This window comes from Citrus sinensis, chromosome 5, assembly GCF_022201045.2.
Source record: "Citrus sinensis cultivar Valencia sweet orange chromosome 5, DVS_A1.0, whole genome shotgun sequence".
Classification (NCBI taxonomy): domain Eukaryota; kingdom Viridiplantae; phylum Streptophyta; class Magnoliopsida; order Sapindales; family Rutaceae; genus Citrus; species Citrus sinensis.
In genome coordinates this window covers 31839256-31859930 of record NC_068560.1, presented here as the reverse complement: position 1 = coordinate 31859930, position 20675 = coordinate 31839256, and the positions used below count along the sequence as shown (strand labels likewise).

General features: G+C 37.9%; 5 protein-coding genes across 6 annotated transcripts; 4 read left to right on the top strand and 1 right to left on the bottom strand.

The window, feature by feature from the left end:
* Window positions 1-232: 232 nt before the first annotated feature.
* LOC102625424 (protein PHOSPHATE-INDUCED 1-like) lies at window positions 233-1437 on the top strand. The gene has a single exon (XM_006472519.4). It carries the CDS (start codon window positions 324-326, stop codon window positions 1290-1292), a length of 969 nt encoding a protein of 322 aa, XP_006472582.2. The 5' UTR covers window positions 233-323; the 3' UTR covers window positions 1293-1437.
* A 2133-nt stretch (window positions 1438-3570) lies between these two features.
* Window positions 3571-4731, bottom strand: LOC102625136 (protein EXORDIUM-like 2). The gene has a single exon (XM_006472518.4). It carries the CDS (start codon window positions 4670-4672, stop codon window positions 3761-3763), a length of 912 nt encoding a protein of 303 aa, XP_006472581.2. The 5' UTR covers window positions 4673-4731; the 3' UTR covers window positions 3571-3760.
* Window positions 4732-9756: 5025 nt separating this feature from the next.
* Window positions 9757-10932, top strand: LOC102624853 (protein EXORDIUM-like 2). Its single transcript, XM_006472517.4, has one exon. The coding sequence runs from the start codon at window positions 9844-9846 to the stop codon at window positions 10753-10755; it is 912 nt and encodes a 303-aa protein (XP_006472580.2). The 5' UTR covers window positions 9757-9843; the 3' UTR covers window positions 10756-10932.
* Window positions 10933-11626: 694 nt separating this feature from the next.
* On the top strand, window positions 11627-14778 carry LOC102624580 (uncharacterized). Its single transcript, XM_006472516.4, has 2 exons — window positions 11627-12807; window positions 14483-14778. The coding sequence occupies exons 1-2, from the start codon at window positions 11666-11668 to the stop codon at window positions 14487-14489; spliced, it is 1149 nt and encodes a 382-aa protein (XP_006472579.2). The 5' UTR covers window positions 11627-11665; the 3' UTR covers window positions 14490-14778.
* A 2781-nt stretch (window positions 14779-17559) lies between these two features.
* Window positions 17560-20331, top strand: LOC102624104 (F-box protein FBW2). Of its 2 annotated transcripts, none has more exons than XM_006472514.4 (3): window positions 17560-17816; window positions 18793-19118; window positions 19498-20331. In XM_006472514.4, exons 2-3 carry the CDS (start codon window positions 18811-18813, stop codon window positions 20156-20158), a joined length of 969 nt encoding a protein of 322 aa, XP_006472577.2. In that variant the 5' UTR covers window positions 17560-17816; window positions 18793-18810; the 3' UTR covers window positions 20159-20331. The 2 variants fall into 2 exon arrangements, with proteins under 2 accessions (XP_006472577.2, XP_006472578.2); XM_006472515.4 differs by lacking the exon at window positions 17560-17816 and adding an exon at window positions 17853-18136.
* The last annotated feature ends 344 nt before the right edge of the window (window positions 20332-20675 follow it).

Below are 20675 nucleotides of genomic sequence, written 5' to 3'. Positions count from 1 at the left end.
GAACCGTTGGGTCTCTTTTTTTTTTTTTCTTGCTGGCGAAGTTGAAACTCGTAAATGGCAAAGTAAAGCCATCTCATTGCAGTGCCTTTATTGTCTCCTTCTGAGCAGGTTCCCTTGCTCAATACGTTTTACTTAAACCTCACGTTCCTTGTAATAAACAATTTAATTAAAATATCCTTCAAAAAAATGAAAATTAAAATAAGCACTTTTTTGCACCTATATATACCATTCACTTGCATCTCAGCTAAATGCACAAACACACCACAACAAAGCAATCTCAGCTTTGAAGAAAAGAAAGCTCTCTTTAATTACTAGTCTTCGAAATGGCTTCTTTTGTTCCTCAAAATCTCTTGAAGCTACTAATAGTGATCTCTCTACTTCAAATCTCTATAGCTGCGAGAACCCTTAATGAGGCAGCACAAGCGCAGCAGCAACCTGATCGGCTCTTGCAATACCACAACGGGGCACTTCTTTCAGGCAAAATTGCAATCAATCTCATATGGTATGGCAAGTTCAATCCTTCCCAAAAAGCCATTATTTCAGATTTCATCACCTCTTTGTCCTCGTATTCTTCCCAATTAAAAGCCAGCCAACCATCTGTTGCCACGTGGTGGAAAACAACAGAGAAATACTACCACCTCATCTCCAAAAAATCGACCCTTTCCCTCTCTTTGGGAAAGCAAATTTCCGATGAGACCTGCTCACTTGGCAAGTCGCTCAAAAACGGCGATATTGTAAAGCTGGCCTCAAAGGGTGACCAAAAAGATGCCATTAATGTTGTGTTGACGGCATCTGATGTAGCCGTTGAAGGGTTTTGCATGAGCCGATGTGGGACTCACGGATCTGCTTCGGGATCCATTAAGAGTAGCGGCCACAACAAGAACAACAAGTTCGCATACATCTGGGTTGGTAACTCAGAGACTCAGTGCCCGGGCCAATGCGCTTGGCCATTTCACCAGCCCATTTACGGACCACAGAGCCCACCTTTGGTGGCACCAAACAATGATGTGGGTCTTGATGGAATGGTGATCAACTTGGCTAGCCTTTTGGCAGGGACCGCCACCAACCCATTTGGAAATGGCTACTTTCAGGGCCCGAAAGAGGCCCCGTTAGAGGCTGCCTCAGCTTGTCCTGGAGTTTATGGCAAAGGTGCTTATCCTGGGTACGCTGGAAACTTGTTCGTCGACTCAACAACTGGTGCCAGCTACAATGCTCATGGGGCTGGTGGCAGGAAGTATTTGCTTCCTGCTTTGTATGATCCTGCCACATCTTCTTGTTCAACTTTGGTCTAAAAAGGGATATTAGGATTTTTATCATTAGCAGATTGTATAAGGATTATAGATAGTGTGTAATAATTCTTTAATTTGTTATTTCTTTTCCTCTTGCGGATAATAAAATAGAGTAGCAAATTGCTTTGGTTTGCTGCTTTTCTGAAAATGATTTGTTTTGAGATGGGCTTTTTTTTTTTTTTTTTTAAATTTTATACATTACCCAATTGATGGACAAATTTCTTTTTGCCTAGACAGAATTATCTATAGCTAAAAACCCTAAATCCTGAGCAAGATGGACCCTCTTGAATAACGGTCTCTTTTAAAATGATTATGGCCAATAATTTTCTTGAGAAATTAATTTCGCGTGATTTATGTCATAGAATTTTAGGTGCGTAACTGCCTTTTATCGGATCATCGTAGAAAACTGCAACCAAAAAGGAGAAAAGGATGTGCAAATTGCAGCTACGTGAGTGTGAAATTTTTAAATAAAAAAATAAGAATAACGATGTTTGTAATTTTTTTTTTCTTGTCGTTTCAATAAATAATCTTTTAATTTGAATCATTTAAGAATTTTCAATACCAGACATTATCTTCCATTTAAAAGCGCTAAAATACATTTAACGGAGCCAAGAGTAAGTGTAACAACTTCAAAAATTGGCGTCATTTGAAGCAGGGAATTTGAACAAAGGCAGCTATTTTGGACTTAAAAGTTCAGATAGTAAGAAAGAAGAGTTTCAAGCCATCAAATGTATGTCGCTCACGTGATGTTTATAGAAAATGCGATACATGAAACCTACCACCACTGTGGCACTAAAAATATCATGACTTTGCTGTTAATTATTCACTCATTTGTAAATTGTACACATCACAATTTTAAATTAATTAAAAAAAAAGTGACACAGTAAATGGTACAACCAGAAGATCTAAGTGATGCTCTTCCATATAGGCCAACCAAAAATGTCTCACTGACCATAACAAATATTTTTAAACTCTTTAACCAAAGTTGGTTAGTGTGAATAGTTCGATATTCTCACTCCTTAAGAGAGGTCAATGGTTCAAATTCGGCTCTCGTATGGAATCCCTATTTTAACCAGCACTTTACCCCTTACGGGCCGATCCGGTGCGAGCGAGGATTAGTTTGGATTGTGATACGGATTTAAAAATGTCTCACACAGTTGGGGCTCACTCATGATCATCTCTTGATTCAAACAAAAACAAAAAAAAAATATTTTTTAAACGCTTTTTTTTCCACAAATTCCAACCTTATATATTGCCGGACTACATAGCACTCAACTCTGTCACTTCCCTTCACTCGTTTGTTCTATTCCCCTTAGCTAGCTATACAGAGTGATCAAATCAATTCCATGAACATCGTGGATTATTTAAAAAATAATAGTCAGATGTTCATTCATCTACCATTGAATTTAATGAATCTAGATCTAATTGATGAAAGTTTAAGTAACGTTTTAAGTGAAAATTTTAAACTAAGGGAATCTTCCTCTTATTTAAATATTTAACAATGTGCTTGCTGAAAGGATAACTTAGTTAATTAATTACACCTCTTGAGTGAAAATAAAAGTTCAAAGAATTTAATCCCTTTAAACTATAACTTAGGAGTTTAAATTAATGGGTTGATATCATTTTACTAAGGTAGAAATAACAAAATAACAAATGATTATAAAAAAAGTATTTTATGTCTAACATTTTATTACTTTAGAAAACTTGATAATTTACTACATTTCAAGGTGACATAAGAAACTCCCATTACTCTTGATGACTGAAAATTCAACCATTATATATTGATGAAAAAGACGCCAGGAAGCTGAATACAAAACATAGATCACTTTTTCTTTCCCCATTAAATGTATGTAACTTTTTTTTTTTTTTGGTGGACTCTCTATTCCTCAGCTTCGCAAAGCAAGTTTCAAGAATCGTTCTGATGAATTGAATTCCATAATAATATGAGCATGAGGTATCCGATGCGCCATAGCAGCATAATTATTAGTTTTTATTTATTTAAAAAAAAAAAGATTAAAAACGATTTTTTATCCAGTTGATTTCACATCATGTAAACTGTACTCAGATTTCAAATTCAGATCAATTGACAGCACTGAAATGATCATTGGACGCGCTTTAATCAAACATATCTGAAAGTAATTTTATCTTTTAATGAATAATTTTAGGTTCCTTCAAACACCAGAATATATAATAATACCCGAACCATCGTTCTCCATTTAAATAAGTAAATAAATAAAGAAACATGATCATCAAAGCGGTGTTAACCATCTTCTAAACAAAATTCAATAAGAACACGTACCCGGGTACGCACCTGTTTATTTAAACATGACAAAACTTACATCGCATCGAAAAAATAAAAATAATAAAAAAACAAATTTAAGTTGATTAAACATATCATAAGCGAGCGCTCAATCGTATCTACAACTGCAAGAAGTGACAATTTTTACATTTTACACGTAAGCACCATGCTTTCAAACGAGTGTTTTACACGTGGATGTCTTTGGGTCCCACATCGCCGGCAGCAAGTGGTTCCGCCCATTCTCACCGATTGCGTTGTAGCTGGCTCCGCTCGTTTTATCAACCAAAACCTCCCCGGGATAACCCGGGTACGATCCTTTCCCGAATATACCCGTGCACGCGCTCACGGCCTCCAAAGGCGCGTCAGAAGACCCCTGATAGTACCCGTTGTTAAACGGATTTGTCACGGTTCCCGCCAAAACCGTGGCCAGATTGATGACCATCCCGTCAACTCCCACGTCTCCGTTAGGGGCAACTAAGGGCGGAGTTTGGGGGCCGTAAATGGGTTGGTGAAACGGCCACGCGCACTGGCCCGGGCACTGGCTCTCCGAATTCCCAACCCAGGCGTAAGCGAACTTGCTCTCCTTGCTTCGACCAGCCCCGTGGGTCCCACAACGACTCATGCAGAACCCGTCGACCACCACGTCGGATGAAGTCAAAACGACGTTAACAGCGTTATTTTTAATCCCAGCTTTCGAAGCCAGAGATATGACTTGTGGGGTTTGGAGCGATTTTCCAAGCGAGTACTTCTCGTCAAGGACTTCGTTCCCAACAGCGACGGAACGTGGGCCGCCTTCGTAGGCCTCAGTGGTCCGCCACCAAGAAGAGACAGAAGGTGGCGGGGTCTTAGCAGAGCTTAGAGATTTGAGAAAGTCAACGACGATAGACCTCTGTATTGGAGAGAACTTGCCATACCAAACAAGATTAACAGTCACGTTGCCACTAAGAAGTTGGCCGTTGTGGTACTTTAAAACGAGGGGCTGTTGTTCCGAGAGAGCTGTGAGCTTTCTCGTAGAAGCAACGAGTGAAAAAGAGGAGAGCAAGAGAAGCGAAGAGAGAATAGCAAGATGGTAAATAGGAGCCATGCAGGAATTTAAGTGAGCAGATTGTAGATGTGAAGAGAATTGCTTTTGGAGAGAGAGTGATCGAGTGCACTAAGGTATTTATAGTGGAGAAACGAAGGGAGTACGTGTGAAGACAGCTGGCTTAAAAAAGTGCCGCGTGGAATTGACTTGTTGGGTATTAACAAAGATGCTTTAGTTAGCTATTAGCCGACTTGTAGCTGTAGGCATATGCGGGGAAGGGAAGAAATCTTTCTTTAGGTTTTGATAATTTGATCTTATCAGCTGATCCGGTAACCTCGCCGTAGCAGTAGACAGAACGCGAGCTACTTACTCGTCCCCTGTTTCTAAGGTTACAAATCTGCCATTTCCCCTAGGGCCTAGCCTTCTAGCGTCCAATTAACAGGATTTCATTATTTTCCGTGTAATTGCGAAGTTAATTAATTTCACATTTTCAAGGTATCTACTTCACATTTTGGATTAATTAGGAGGAAAAACAAAAAGATACGAGTCCCACGTTAAAGTTGTGTTGAAAGTGATAGCATGAAGTATAAAGTCAGCAGAGTAATGCTCGTAAATAATTGGCCAGCCCATGCCTTTGCCTCATATAATATTAATACAAACGCGGCTTAGCCATCCCTTAATTTTGGCCCCGGTGAACTTTTCCCCTGTCATTAACTTCACAGCTAGCTGTCTTCTTTAATTAGTTTCATGCATAAATTGAATTGTGTGCTTAATGCAATTTGCATGTACCAGTTGTTAAAAAGTGACATCTTTCCAATCGCTATCTATACAGAGGATCATTTATGGGAGAATATTTGAGTAAATGTAATATAAATTAATTTATTACAGGACCACAAATGAAAAGAAGAGCTCAAGATGTAAAATGAATTATGAATCTATGCATTAGCCTTAACTTACAGATAATCTTGCAACGTATTTTTTTTCATGAATAATTCCTCACTTGGTGCTGGGGAGTATGTAATTAGCATGGAATCCAGGAACTATTTACAATACTAATTAAAGATAATATTATTCAGTCTTACTAACAATCCCACACACTAGTGCAAATTAACTATACTATACACTTTAATACTTGTAGAGAGAACGTATATAATTATTTTCCACAATATGTAGGGATGAGATAAAGCTACTGATAATAAATGAAATAGATCGGCCGAACCCTAAAAATTCCAATCAACTACAAGTTAATTAATTAAAATATTATTAAGAGAAGAGATTGTTATAATTAACCGACATATAAATATAAAGGGCGGATGCTCAGGTTTAGTGGAAAGGCAAGAGATATGATGATGCTTCAATATATATAATAGCATTAGGTGATGACAAAATATTATCTCACACAATACTACTCGCTACATATTCTTCAGAAAAGGTTACAACATATACAATTTCAAAAGAAAAAGTGTTAATTTTTTTTTTCTTTAGTGGGTTGGTGAAGTATTTCAAAGTTTATGGTAGGTCGCAAGAACATGAATAAGCAAGTTATGGTTTTTCCTTTTTTGGGTGTTGGTCGGCAGTGGGCTCTTCAACTTATTTTCAAAATTAATGCATTAAGCTAAACAATCAATCAGTGCGTTTTAAAGGAACGTTAACCTGGTTTTAGTTAATCATTCCCAAGAGGTATAGTAGCCAGCGTAATGTCAGTGATGTCTCTGCAAGAATAATGGAAGCCAAAAGTCGGAAAGGCAAATGCACTGAAACCAAACAAACTTTTCGGAAAGTGGAAGCTGAGTTTGAGAGAGGAGACAGGGTGCGCGCCTGGTCGGTGTTTGCGTGTGACAGTTTGGAGTGATGGAAGAGATAACATTCTCAGAGTGTCCGAAATTGGCGTGAAAGTCATGGGTCGTAATGTATGGTTGCTATTTCGTAGAAGCTGCCTGCTCGATGCCTTTTAGTTACGGGTAGCGTTTGGCATGAGATAGGTTTGTTGTGTTTGCTTGTATTATATCCCGGGAGGGATAAAGGATTGTTTTGTCACTTGGACACAAAAATGTTCTCCATGGACCTACCAGTGGTAGGCTACCACTATAATTTATTTATTAATTGGAATCGGCCTTCCCACCACCCGCCCCCCCCCCCCCCCCCCCCCGCCCCCCCCAGTTGCAACTGAGATTTCGAATTTGGGTATTTTATGGCTCTGAATTTGCCAAATCACCTTAAGATTGGAAGAATTTAAAATGGAGCCTTTCTTTCTACTTTTTTTTTTTCCTTTAATTTACTGAAAAATTATCACCCAATACTAGTGGTACATTTCTTTGCTCTCAGCCCATCACAAATTTTAATATGTCGACATTTCAATTTTGTATTTGTAGTAAGCTCATACAGTGAATATAAATAAATGTGTGTACGTGTATAATGAATGTATATTAACATATCATTATCTAAACTACTCATTGTAAGAATAATATTCAGTTATATAAATGCATGTTTATTATCAGAAATGTTTATTTAATTTTATAAGCTCTTTTTAAAATTTTTGGTATTGTTTGATTATATTTTGAGTAGAGCTTATAAAGATTAAATGAGTTATTTTTCCAATTGTTTGGGGAAAAGTAAAAGAGTAAAGAAAAATGACAGGTGTCGATATGGAGTTTTGTAGTTAAAGTCATCACAAGAATGTTGGCCTATATTGGGTACCCCAAGTGTTTTGTGGGGTACTTGGGATACGCCAAGCAAGGGTAAAAATGTCATAAAAATATTCATAAAAATGTTAAGAGATAGATTAACCCAAATCCCAAAAAAAAATTGATTGATTTCTTGTCAAAAAAAAGGAATCAATGAGAAAATCACATGCTACAAAAGAAGGGACAGCAGCTTGTCGCGCCAGCAAATAAGCCAAAAAGGTTAATGCTATGACAGTTAAGACCACCAGCTTTCCCCTGCCAACGCCTGTAAATTCTCAACAGCTTTAACAGAGGTACGTAGGACCACCCTTTTACGCCTAACACGTGAATACACTTCAAACTTGTTCTCCAAGCATATTTTGAAATACCCAAGTAGTAACACGTGTGAAGGATAAAAATATATCTGACATGACAACAAGGAACGCTAATAAAATAACGACAGGTGGCACGACAGCCGGGTTACACCATATAAAGTACTCAGGTTTTATTTTTGTCATAAGAACCAACACACACACACAAGAGCTGAGGTTTCTTCCACCTTAAAGCCTCCATTACTGAGAGCTTGTAAGCTCTCTAACTTAAGAAAATCCAACTCGGACTTGAGCGTCGAAGTGTGGTCACTGGTCACTCCCGGCTCCACCTCTAACCTCGTTCTTGTTATTTTGCAGGATTAATGTGACTTTTGGAAGCTCTTCACATCTGGAGTCGAACTTCCCACCATATCCACCATCCTCTCACTCCTCCTTTACTCCATTAAACCAAAAACAGGGCATACATCCCGAACAAACGAGGCATCCCGCTTCCCGATAAAAATTAAATTATTGTTCTTAGTTTGGTTTTGTGTCGTTCATACACGCACCCAAAATCTACTAAAAACACCTCTACTTGCAAAAAGTTCAAATGTTAGGCTTTTGAGGGCATGATTTGTAGGTTTTTTTTTAAAGAGTTAAAATATCTAAAATATATTTATTTATTTCATAATCTTATTTGATTCTTTTCATAACATAACTTTAAAAATCTTATATATTAAAGTAACTTTATAAAAAAATTTCATTAACAACTAAACAACTAAAATATTTTCACTAAAATCTCTATTAATAAAAGATCTATTTAAAAAATTACATTAAATGGAGCCTAAAAATACAATAATACGACATCATTATCTCTTTCCAAGAATACTGAGCTGAACATCCGCACTGGACTTAATTTTATTCATTCATTAGCATATATCCCACCCCAGCCCTCTTTGCTAGCTAATAGTGCCGTATCATCTTTAGACTAATTCCTCGTTAAATATATTATTTTTAATTTTTTTAATATGTATTACTTATCATCGTTAATAACGATAATAGTAACTCAATGTGTGCATGTAGCTAACGGGGATTTTAGAATTTCGGCCGATCCGATTCACAAAAAGGGTCCTTGAATTCCACAATTGAAAGCATCCCCAGCTTTAGCTACAACAGGGCAAATAATAAATGATTTTAGTCGTCATGTTTTAAATTAGCATAAATACATTTTGTATATGCAACGCAATTTCATTGGATGGTGGTACACTGATGTGAGGTGCCAACTCCGCCTCAGTGCTTTTTCAAAAATTAAATCGATTTTAATTAACATATGAATATATCAATCCACGAAGCACTTTCCTAGAATATCAGATGGACCGTTGCATGGCATTGATGTTATTGACCAATCTAGATCATTCAAGTTAAATAGAAAAACAATAATTTCTCTAGCATTGCCAGGATTCCATGCCACGGTAATGTAACTGCCACGCCATATGTAAGTCGACCGCCATTGAAAAAATGTCACTACTCTTTAACAACTGGTATACATAACACATTTCATTAAGCACGATTCGGTCGATGCATTAAAGAAGACAGCTGAGAAGTTAACAAGAAAGACGAACTGGTCATGGAGACGAAATTAGCCGATGGCTAAACCGCGTTATTATTATTATTACAGCTTCTGACTTGTTCGATAAATTTGTTTTCCAACACAAGTTGATCGATGATACTAATGGCCACAACTTGCATATCCTATAACCTCGCCGATTCCCCATTTTTGACCAATCACTAGAAAATCTCAGTAGCTCGCATTTAGCCACTCGCGTGGAAGCTGTAATTAAATTGAAAAATTTTAAATTTCTCTATTGGCCAATACAAGACCCTAGAGAAAAGGTTATTGTCGTGCTTTAACCTTGGAAACAGGGGCTTAACAAGTAGCGCCGTGGATGTCTCCCGTGAGCGAGGCTACCGGATCAGCTCGGCTGATAAGATGAAACCTTAATTTTCCCCTTTTGTCACGTCATTCATTTCACTAAACCATTAAATTCTCAGTTTCATTAATACTCCCAACAAGTCAACCACACGCGTCACTTTTTAACAGTATTGCTCTTATCCTGAGCCAGCTGTCTTCACAAGTACTACCTCCAACACTATAAATTCCTCAGCTTGTCCGGTGTCTCTTCAAACAAAACAAACCCATTAATAACCGATTCTCTCCAAACAAAACATCATCTGTTTCTAGATACCTCAACTCAGCATGGCCTCTATTTACCATCTTGTTATTCTCTCTTCGCTTCTCTTGCTCTCCCATTTTTCATGCTTTGCTTCTACGAGAAAGCTCACGGCTCTCGCGGAACAACATCCCCTCGTTTTAAAGTACCACAACGGCCAACTTCTTAATGGCAACGTGACTGTTAATCTTGTTTGGTATGGCAAGTTCTCTCCAATACAGAGGTCTATCGTCGTTGACTTTCTCAAATCTCTAAGCTCTGCTAAGACCCCGCCACCTTCTGTCTCTTCTTGGTGGCAGACCACTGAGGCCTACAAAGGCGGCCCACGCTCCGTCGTTGCTGGGAATCAAGTCCTTGACGAGAATTACTCGCTTGGAAAATCGCTCAAGACCCCGCAAGTTATATCCCTGGCTTCCAAAGCTGGGATTAAAAATAACGCTGTTAACGTCGTTTTGACTTCATCCGACGTGGTGGTCGATGGGTTCTGCATGAGTCGCTGTGGGACCCACGGGGCTGGTCGAAGCAAGGAGAGCAAGTTCGCTTACGCCTGGGTTGGGAACTCGGAGAGTCAGTGCCCGGGCCAGTGCGCGTGGCCGTTTCACCAACCCATTTACGGCCCCCAAACTCCGCCCTTAGTTGCCCCTAACGGAGACGTGGGTGTTGACGGGATGATCATCAATCTGGCCACGGTTCTGGCGGGAACCGTGACTAATCCGTTTAACAACGGCTACTATCAGGGGCCTTCTGACGCGCCTTTGGAGGCCGTGAGCGCGTGTCCTGGTAAATTCGGGAAAGGAGCGTACCCGGGTTATCCCGGTGAGGTTTTGGTCGACAAAACCACCGGAGCTAGCTATAACGCCAACGGCGCGAATGGGCGTAAATACTTGCTGCCGGCGATGTGGGACCCAAAGACATCCACGTGTAAAACACTCGCGTAATCAATAAAATTTAAAACAAGATGGACAAATGTATGTAAATGTTATTAATTAATTAATTAATTATATTGGCACTCGTCTGTAGATCTGCCGTAGACAAGCTACTATTGAGCTTATGTGATTTTGTTTTGGCGTCAAGTTTTAGCTATCATAAAGTCCAGGAAGACATTTTAATTTTTATATATACTTTGTCAAAATTTTGCAGCTTTACTTTTGATATAGAAACTGTCATAAATATAAATAAACAGTGCAAAAAAAAAATATTTTTTAGTTGTGATTAAATTTACTTTGTCAAGATTATTGTTGTAAATTTGCAATAACCATTGCATTTAGTTGTCGTCTACGAATATCATCTTTGCTCTTAGATTAATCAATCAAAATCACCTTTTTTTTGTTTTTCACGTGATATTTCGGTAATATGAGCAGCGTAAGTTTGAGGTCCTGGTTCGAGCAAAACTAGTGAACGAAAATTATTCTATTTAAGTTTTTCCCTAGAAGCATGCTACAAAAAAGCGAAAATATGATGCCACTAGAAAACTACATTAATATTAGAAATTATATTTACCAAATAAAATCAATTTTTTACTTCACAACTAGAGATTTCATTTTAAAGCATTTGTACTTAAATTTAACCTTTCATTTTTAATATACCTTGAGCCCTAAAATTAAATTTCTGAACGACACGCAAGTCTATAAAAAATGCTAATCAACCGAAATGTCGTTCATTAATTTTCATCGTATAAAACATGGAACGACAAATTCCACCTAGAGCCCAAGCCAGACCAGACCAGTAAAGCCTCAAGCCCAAAGGCCTGGCCCATTTCCATCGAACGATCTTCATTCTCCAACATACTGTATATTTAATAAATTTCATTTCCATTTCGATCGACTCTCGCTCAGTATCCTTGCAAACATGGAACCGGAAACACAAAATCACGATCACCAATCTCCTGAAACATCACCATCGCCCAAATGCTGCGCCAAGTGCGGCGGCCCCACCACTTTCCCGCCACCTCCAAAATCATTATACTCCGATATATCCCCGCCTCCAAACTACCGGCCAGTCCGCGCTCCGGCCATTAACCTTCCCCCGAACAACCACTCACAGGCAATAATCCTGGCCCCGGTTCCACAATCCCAAAAAGTCCCCACAATCACTGCCCCTTTTGAGTTCCAAACCCCCTCCAAAAAAATCCAATCCCCCGACGACATCCGCCACTTCATCGACTCCGATACCGGCAAGAACTTCCTCGGCTTCGTCGTCGCCCTCTCCGAATCCATCCGGGGTCACAAAATCTCTGATCCCTGTCACGAGTCTCAAACGATCAACACCATCGTGTCAATCCTTAACGAATTACTTCAATGGGCCGAAGAAATCCCTCCGCTTCAACAATCTGCTCGTTACGGTAACCTCGCGTACCGAACCTGGCATAGCCGTTTGACGGACAACAGTGAGTCGTTAATGCTCCGTTTTCTGCCAAATGAACTTCAGGCTGCTGTTATCGAGATCGTTCCCTATTTTAACGACAGTTTCGGTAATTCGAGTCGTATTGATTACGGTACCGGTCATGAAACTAATTTCGCTTCTTGGTTATATTGCTTAGCTAGAATGGGCGTAATTAAAGAAGAGGATTATCATGCTGTTGTGTCTAGGGTTTTTGCTAAGTATTTAGAATTAATGAGGAAGTTGCAGTTAGTGTATTGTTTGGAGCCGGCGGGGTCTCACGGTGTTTGGGGATTAGATGATTATCATTTCTTGCCCTTCATATTTGGTTCTTCACAGTTGATTGATCACAAGTATATGAAGCCCAAGTCAATTCATAATCAGGATATTTTAGATAACTTTGCGGATGAGTATATGTACCTTTCGTGCATTGCCTTTGTGAAGAAGGTGAAAAAGGGGTTGTTTGCTGAACACTCGCCGTTGTTGGATGATATTAGTGGTGTGCCTAATTGGAACAAGGTTAACAGTGGTTTGCTGAAAATGTACAAGGCCGAGGTGCTTGAGAAGGTGCCCATCATGCAGCATTTTCTGTTCGGGTCACTCATTAGATGGTATGATATTTTTGCCTCTTGCGAATTAATTTGATGATTGATTTCTTTGGTTATATTGGGTGATATTACTTTGTTAAGTTGGTTGTACTTGAAGTGAAATAATTGATTTTTGATTAACATATAATCAGATTATTGATATATTTGTTTACACAAAATTGAATATGGTTGCGATATGCACTTGCTAATGATGACTAGATATATGCTTCTGCATGATTTTCAGTTAAAATATGTACCTCCATTCTTTTTATTGTTGAATTTTTACTTGATTTCACTTGATATATAGACTTTATATTACTGGGTTAACCTTTTAAAGATAATGGGTTGAGGTGCGCTAAATTCTATGAAAATGATGCAGTATGTAATTCTAAGTTTGAAACTCTAGTTGCTGTGCTTCATGCTTGTTTACGGTATTCAAATTTGAAAATTCAGTGACCTCTTTTTTTGGTGGGGGGGGGGGGGGGGGGGGGTGCGGAATATAGTTTTTTCAATAAGGTATGGTAGCCAATCATTCAGGATAAAGAATTAGTGAAAATGAAGAAAAGAATACCTTTTGCAGTCACCTACCATTAAGAAGCTTGCCACTTTTTTCCTTCTCAACCAGGTCTGAACTTTGTCTTATCTGCTTGTCATTGCTATTTAGTAAGTAGTTAGATGTTATATCTCCTAAACAAGGCCTTTTGAAGGTTAGTTTTTGTAACTCCAACACAACGTAAACAGAAACAAGGTTTGGTCGCTGAAATGGCTGATACTTTGTTGAAGCTGCCATAAAAGGAAAGAGAGGGAAAAAAAGAAAAAATTCCTGTGCATTTTGTATTCTGCAGTGAAATGCATGGGATGTTAGGCATCCAGTAAATGTAAAAGAACTGTGCAGAGCTTAATCTTTGCTTTGCATAGGTCAGTTTGAGTCCACTCTTGAAGAAAACACATGTGGCTACCAATGGCCTGAAATTCTTTACAACCAGATGCACAGCCACCATATTCATGTATGGCTATAGAACTTAACCATATCTCCTGTCTGTGGTCGTATCTTGTTGTGCTTTAAACCCTGACAACTAGATAAACATTGATCAACCCCTGGAAAAGTATTAAATTCATCATTCTTATCATGTTGATTGAGGTTAGTGATACTATCTAATCTAAGATCTTAGTTTTGAGAATATTGAATCGACTCCAAACACAGAGAGGTAGGGTTTATATTTGCATGGACCAAGTTACGGCCCTGTAGCTTTGAACTGTATGTGCTTACAATGCTTATGGGATGAATGTTTATGAATGCTATTACAAGTGATTCCCCATTCATCGTCAACGTGCTGTAGTCATTGACAATGGTATCCTGCAATCAAAATTGTGGGCTGTCATAAAAATTTCCAGAAGTTTTGGTGTCATGTGCATGATCATTGATCAATGGTGTTTATATTTGTATTGCCATGGCTTTTAACTATCTGTAAGTTCAGTTCAAGTGATTAGATCGAGTGTTTCATTGTATTGCCTTGATTTTGAAAAGAAGAACTTCCAGAATTCTACTACATGTTTGTAGCTTTTATAAACATACAACAAGGGTTGGTTTATGATGAGTTGTAGCTATAGCTTGTAATTTATCATAGAAAAGTTTGCTGTTATCCTTATGTGTTCCTGATGCCTTAGTAATGCATTTCTGCTTTGTTTTTTTTATCAGGGAGTAACTTGATGTTTCAGCCTTAAAATGGATTCATGCAGTGGAGACCGAAGAATCACTTCCTGAGAAGCTTTGTGCACAGTAAAATCAGTAGGAATTTATGAAATTCAATATATGTACTTTCAGAGTATGAATTTTGCCGAGTTATTCCCCTTTTGGCTTTGCCATGCTAGTTGGCTGTTGAAGATGGTGTTATTATAGAAAATCTGTATTACTACTTGATGATATATTGCATTTGTTGTAAGTCAGCGGTTTTCAATTGGGTGGTCAATGAACTGAAATCTTATTTTCATGAATATGGATGTAGTATATTGGAGCAACCAGTGGTACTTTTACAAATGCTATTCTGAATATTGAGACCAGCTTGTCACTTTGCCGTCTCTCGGTGTGTCTGCCGTTGAACCCCAAAAGGAAAAATGAGAAAGGCCCCTGCCAATTCATTCGTTATTCTTTTATTTTTGTCACGTGGAGCAATGGGAGTTGATATCAATATTTTGTCATGCCTTGTGAGTAGTAGTTGGTTAATCACACCCAAAAAATTGCTGGAAATTTTTATTGAAGGGCGTAGGCTGTAGGCTCCATTAGTGTGGGGTTACATCAAAGGACGCTTTGCTTAAATTCTGGGCTCTTCTTCTTGTTATGGGATTAGACTACAGCATCTTTTGAGTAGCTTTTCCCCTTTAGATGTGGGATGTAACTAGTTATCGCTGATTCTCTTGAATCTTGGCATAAAGGGATAAGTAGCTCAACGGGTAACCTTTCAGGTTTCAGCACTAATGTGTGAAGCGACAATTAGTCCTGATGTTGGATTGTGCTAGGATTTGATAGAGATGGATCCTTCCAGTGAATTAGCTAAATAAGCTATGCTAAATGCTAATATAAGAAGAAAATGTTTGAAAGGGCGAGGGAGAATTTACTTGCTTTTTGCTGTTATCACCTCCATTCAGACATGAATGCATGCAAGGACTGACTCACGTGTTGAGGTTGTCAGTTCTTTTCTTGGCTTGATGCTGATTGCTGACGACATATGTGAGTCATTTCTTTTTTTCTTTTTCAATGGGTTATGATGTGAGTTTATATTTTTCAAAACCCACCCACTCTCCATGGCCATCAAATTCAAATCCCAAGTAGCGAAGAACAACCAAAAAATATTAATTAAAGGGAAAAAGAATAGGATAGAAAATACGACTTCGGTTATTCTTTTGGGTGATCTGATCTCCATCCAGACTCCACTCCCATTTTTTTTCTCTCTCGAGCGGGAGGGACAAGTATGCAAAAGTTGAGAGCACCCTGCACCCACCGCATACGCATGACTGCACGAGATGAGGAACCACATTTGGTAGTTTACAATTTAGACAGTGAAATGAGAAACGTAAGAATGGGCATGTTCGGAATTAAATATGAAAATTATGTCCCTGGCTAATATTGACGTTTTTAAGTTGCGGTGAAACCAAAAAATAAAATAAAATTTGTTAGTTATAAATAAGTACCGGTAGTGTACAATAATTATGATTTTTAAATAATAATTTTGATAAAAATAATAAAGATATTATACATTTTTCATTATACAAGTGTGAGATAAATTTAATTTATTTTAGTGACAGACCCAGATACTTAAATTAAGAAGGGTTTAGCTTAGAAAATTTTTAGGTCAATTTGGAAGTTCTTCTTTAATTGTTCATTTGGATACATTTAAAGTCTCAAATTCTCAAATTCTACTCTTTTTATTTAACCTTTAAAATAATAGTAGTAGTAATAATAATAATAATAATAATAATAATAATAATAATAATAATAATTATTATTATTATTATTATTATTATTTTAATTTTAAGCTCATTGTGGCCATTTTTTTAAAGTAGTTTGCAAACTATAATTTTTTCAGGTAATTTACGTAGATATCATTGAGATTCAAATTAATTCTTCAAAATCACTAAATAGCACTCTTATTGTTAAATTACAAATATTTTATTAGTTGGGATGACTTTAACTTCTAAACCATAACAAATAATATTTATTAATGAGGTTGTTACGTTACATAATCATGTATGTAGATTATGAAAATATAAGATATTAAAATCATATTATTTTTACAATCATTAAATTTTCATCTAAGATTATTACATAATTATATATGTTACGCTGATTATGTAACATAACAAAAGTCATTTATTAAATATTTAAGTTACAATGTTCAAATCAAACAGCAGCTGAATGTGAAAAAGAGAAAAAGGCCAGAAATTAGACCTCCTTGTTGCAAGTTGCGGCCTCGTAGCTACAGGAGTCAGAGCAGCAGGATGATTTCCTTGAAACCATGCGTCTGAGATAGAGACACGACCTCTGTACACCGACACACCGCATACGTCTCTCATGACCCAGCTGCCAGCCAAGGCTCCTAGCCATTTAATAATATGTTCAAACCACGTTAAAGAAAATCAATCACTGCGTTTCAAATAACCCATTCTCCAAGCAACTCAGGTGTCAGAAACTCCATAGGCGAATTGAATAGCTCAATAGCATTCGTGAAAACTGGCAATTAGCATCGGAACCAGAGACGGTCCTTCAATTCAAACTGCACCGACTTTTTCGGTTAATAAATAATAAGCCAACAAACAATTAAGTAAACTCCTCCAAATTTTCCAACTCTGTTAAAAACAAAACCCACGCAGCCCATTTCAAATGGGCCTTTCAATTAGCCACGAGCTCGTGTCGGTGAACGCCTTTTTTCCAGTTTTCACCAAGTGCCAATGCTAAATCTCTTTAAGCACCTTTTGGTCCTTTTCTCGGTGGAGTAAGTAAAGCCTCAAGTACTCGAATTTCTACGTAGTCCACACGCGTATCTATCTTCTATCCGCAGTCCCACTCTCTTTTTCAAACATATCTTTCACAAAACCATGGTAGCCCGCAATTAATACAAAATAAACGTTACCAATTCTTTAACTCCTTTTTTTCTTTTTTTACAGTCCTGCTTTCTCCATATTATGTTAAAATAAAATAAAGTCAAAGCGAACTGTTTTTTCTCATTTTTTTCTTTTTCGAAATTGCACAAGTACCGTTCCCAAAATTCATTTTCTTTTTAACCCCAAAACGTACTACCTAGAAGCATTTTGCGTTTTCACTCAGTTGTTTTTACTCTTGTTCCTTTGTTCTTGTTGTTGGTTGCATTGATAGCTTTGGTTAGGTGGGGAGATAGAACTGGTTTTTTGTAGTTTTCTTTTCCTTTCTCTTTCTCTCTCTCTTTCTCTCTATCACTCACTGACCATTTTGCCTTTCGTTGCTCTCTCTCTCTCTCTCTGTCTTTTGCGTTTGCCCTACGTTTCAGGCGGACGAACCGGTGAGTTTTTTCTTTCTCTTAATCTAAACCAAGAAAGCCTCTGCCCTTTCAAGAAAATTCCCACGAAATTTGTATGCATGTAAAACATTTTGTTCTATCATTTTTCTTTTTGCCTTTTGTCTGGTTACTGGGAAACTGGGGAAACCGAGCTAAAGGAAAGTGATTTTGTGACTATGATGAATGCTGTGGGTTGTTTTGCTCCTCTGGTTATGAAAGTTCTATCTATTAGTAAACATTTCTGCTTTGCCTCCTCATTTTTTGTGGGATTTGGGTATCCTTCAAGCATTCTGTAATTTGCATGCAGTGATTATTTGCTTTAGGTTCGTTTTCCTGTGACCTTGATTAGTTAGTTTTGGTGCCCTTTGCTCACTTTCTCTGTAAAAGTTTCCTTGTAATTCAATATCTTTTGATTCTCATGCGCCTGATAGTTTATCTAGGCAATTTTATCAAGTGGGTTTTGTTGGATCTCTAAAGCTGCTTTATTTGTGTCTTTTATGCATCAAATTTTACTTATTTGTCAGTTTTTTTCTTGCCCAAATTACCAAACCATGGATTTTCCTATCATGTTTCCCAAGTCTGGTCCTTGCTTTGTTATTATCGGAGAAATAAAAGGAGTCCCATTTTTCACCCTTTTGTTCTTGCTGTATTTATCTGAGACTTTTTCTTTAGTAATTCTTTTCCCTTTTTTGCATATTGAATTCTCCTTTTTCACTAGGTGTGTTCATTTTGTTGGCAAATTGTCAGTTTCCTTATGCTTTCTTGTTATACAAAGAATAATTCTTCACTTTGTTTCAATGGAATGTAAAAACTGGTGATATTTTTGTAGGCGATAACATCTCCTACTTCTCATGGTCTGTTTGTGATAATTGGTTATCATTAACGTTCATTGTTGAGGCACTGTCTCATATAAGTTCTATGTGGACATTTATAGAATGAGTCTAACTTTGAATATTTTTGCTACTTTTTGTGTATTCAGTACCTTAAGGTAGATTAAATGGAAGGAGAAAGTGAGTTTAGGCATTGGGATGAACTAATACCTGATGCTCTTGGGCTGATCTTTAGAAATCTGTCACTCCAGGAGGTATTAACCGTGATACCAGGGGTTTGCAAATCATGGCGTAGAGCAGTAATTGGACCATATTGCTGGCAAGAGATTGACATTGAGGAATGGAGTAATCGGTGCCAACCGGACCACCTCGATCGGATGGTTGAAATGTTGATCACAAGAAGTTCTGGATCTCTCCGCAAGCTCTGTGTTTCTGGCCTGCACAATGATATGATGTTTTCCTTGATTGCAGAAAAGTAAGCACAATTGCACTTTCTTGCTGCACCTTCATTTAGTTCTTATAATTTTGTTCTGTAGTGAGTGCTAGTAATATTGGTATTTCATGGATGAATTCTGTAGTGATGCTGTTTTGAATTTTGATGTGCTTAAACAATTTATTGGTTAAGACTGCAATAAGATAAGCCTATCAATTCTACGGTGTGCTTGCCAAATTTACTCATTTAATCGGCCATGAATCTCAGTTAGATCAGTTAATCTTTATATTTATTCTTAAATCTTTGAGATAACTGCAGAGTGAACATTTCCATGTTATTCCAAATTGAACTTTTATTTAATGGCTCTTTGTTTGCTTGACTTTTTATGTGCTGATGTGGATCTTTTTCCTGGTTCTGCAAGTGCTGGTTCCCTTCAGACATTGCGACTTCCAAGAAGTGAAATGAGTGACTCCATAGTGGCTCAGATAGCTGGAAGGTTGTCTGCGGTCACTTTCTTGGATTTGAGCTATTGCAGTAAAATTGGTGCTCCTGCTTTGGAGGCCATAGGAAAACACTGTAAATTGCTTGTGGTTCTATGCCGAAACATGCACCCATTAGATACAGCTGACAAGCTCTCACAAGATGACGAGGCCAATGCCATTGCCTCAACGATGCCAAAACTTAAGCGACTTGAGATGGCTTACCATGTTATCAGCACAGAAATTGTTCTTAAGATCCTTTCGAGCTGTGCCCTGCTAGAGTTTTTGGATTTGAGAGGGTGCTGGGATGTGAAACTTGACGACAAGTTCATGAAAGGGAACTTCCCAAATTTGAAGGTTCTGGGGCCCTTTGTGATGGACTACTATGAAATGAATGACTGGGATGATTGCTCGGATTATTCAGATGGATCCGAGTATTTGGCCTGGGAATTCCTAGCTGGTGAAATGGGTGACTATGATGATGATGATGAAATCTACGAGGGAATGTGGGATGCTGAAGGCAGGCTGGAAGAGCTTGAGCTAAGGTTCTATGATGGAATCGAAGAGGATGCAGGTATCTATGGTTGGCCTCCATCACCTTAGGCTCTGTAATTCCTTGTCAACTTTGTTTCCGTTTCTAGCATCTTTTTCTCGTTGGAGCTTCCTCTTTATGCTGGAGTTGGTATGTAGTACATGCATATGTTTTAAGTAAAGACTGAACTGTTGTTGTTTATATCTGTTACTCATAATCTATTCCAAGTGAAATATTCCTTGTATATTTTAGCTTCGCTTAACTGGCACTCTTGTGTGAGAGATAAGATTTATTTAAAAATAACTTGTAATTTACTCGATCTATTTCTGGGAGAAGAGAGATGGCCCACTCACATTGATATTTCTCACGGATGTGTCAAGTCATTAGTAACAGGTTGCCACCCACTTTACGAACAATGGCCCGCCATTAATGTTCCGTCACTATACACGGTTGAATTTGATTCCGCTCAGAGAAAATAATTAATGTTATGTATCAGTCAGTATTGCATGATAATTACACTTCTCATCGCTAAAGTAACACCTGACATTCAAAGCCTGCCTATAAGTAATTGTTTAGGATTATCTGGTT

Excerpts from the sequence above, each read along its gene's own strand:
- LOC102624580 (XM_006472516.4), top strand. The coding sequence starts at position 11,666 with ATGGAACCGGAAACACAAAATCACGATCACCAATCTCCTGAAACATCA.
- LOC102624853 (XM_006472517.4), top strand. The coding sequence starts at position 9,844 with ATGGCCTCTATTTACCATCTTGTTATTCTCTCTTCGCTTCTCTTGCTC.
- LOC102625136 (XM_006472518.4), bottom strand. The coding sequence starts at position 4,672 with ATGGCTCCTATTTACCATCTTGCTATTCTCTCTTCGCTTCTCTTGCTC.
- LOC102625424 (XM_006472519.4), top strand. The coding sequence starts at position 324 with ATGGCTTCTTTTGTTCCTCAAAATCTCTTGAAGCTACTAATAGTGATC.
- LOC102624104 (XM_006472514.4), top strand. The coding sequence starts at position 18,811 with ATGGAAGGAGAAAGTGAGTTTAGGCATTGGGATGAACTAATACCTGAT. Across the intron at positions 19,119-19,497 it reads TTTTCCTTGATTGCAGAAAA|TGCTGGTTCCCTTCAGACAT; the intron begins GTAAGCACAATT and ends TGGTTCTGCAAG.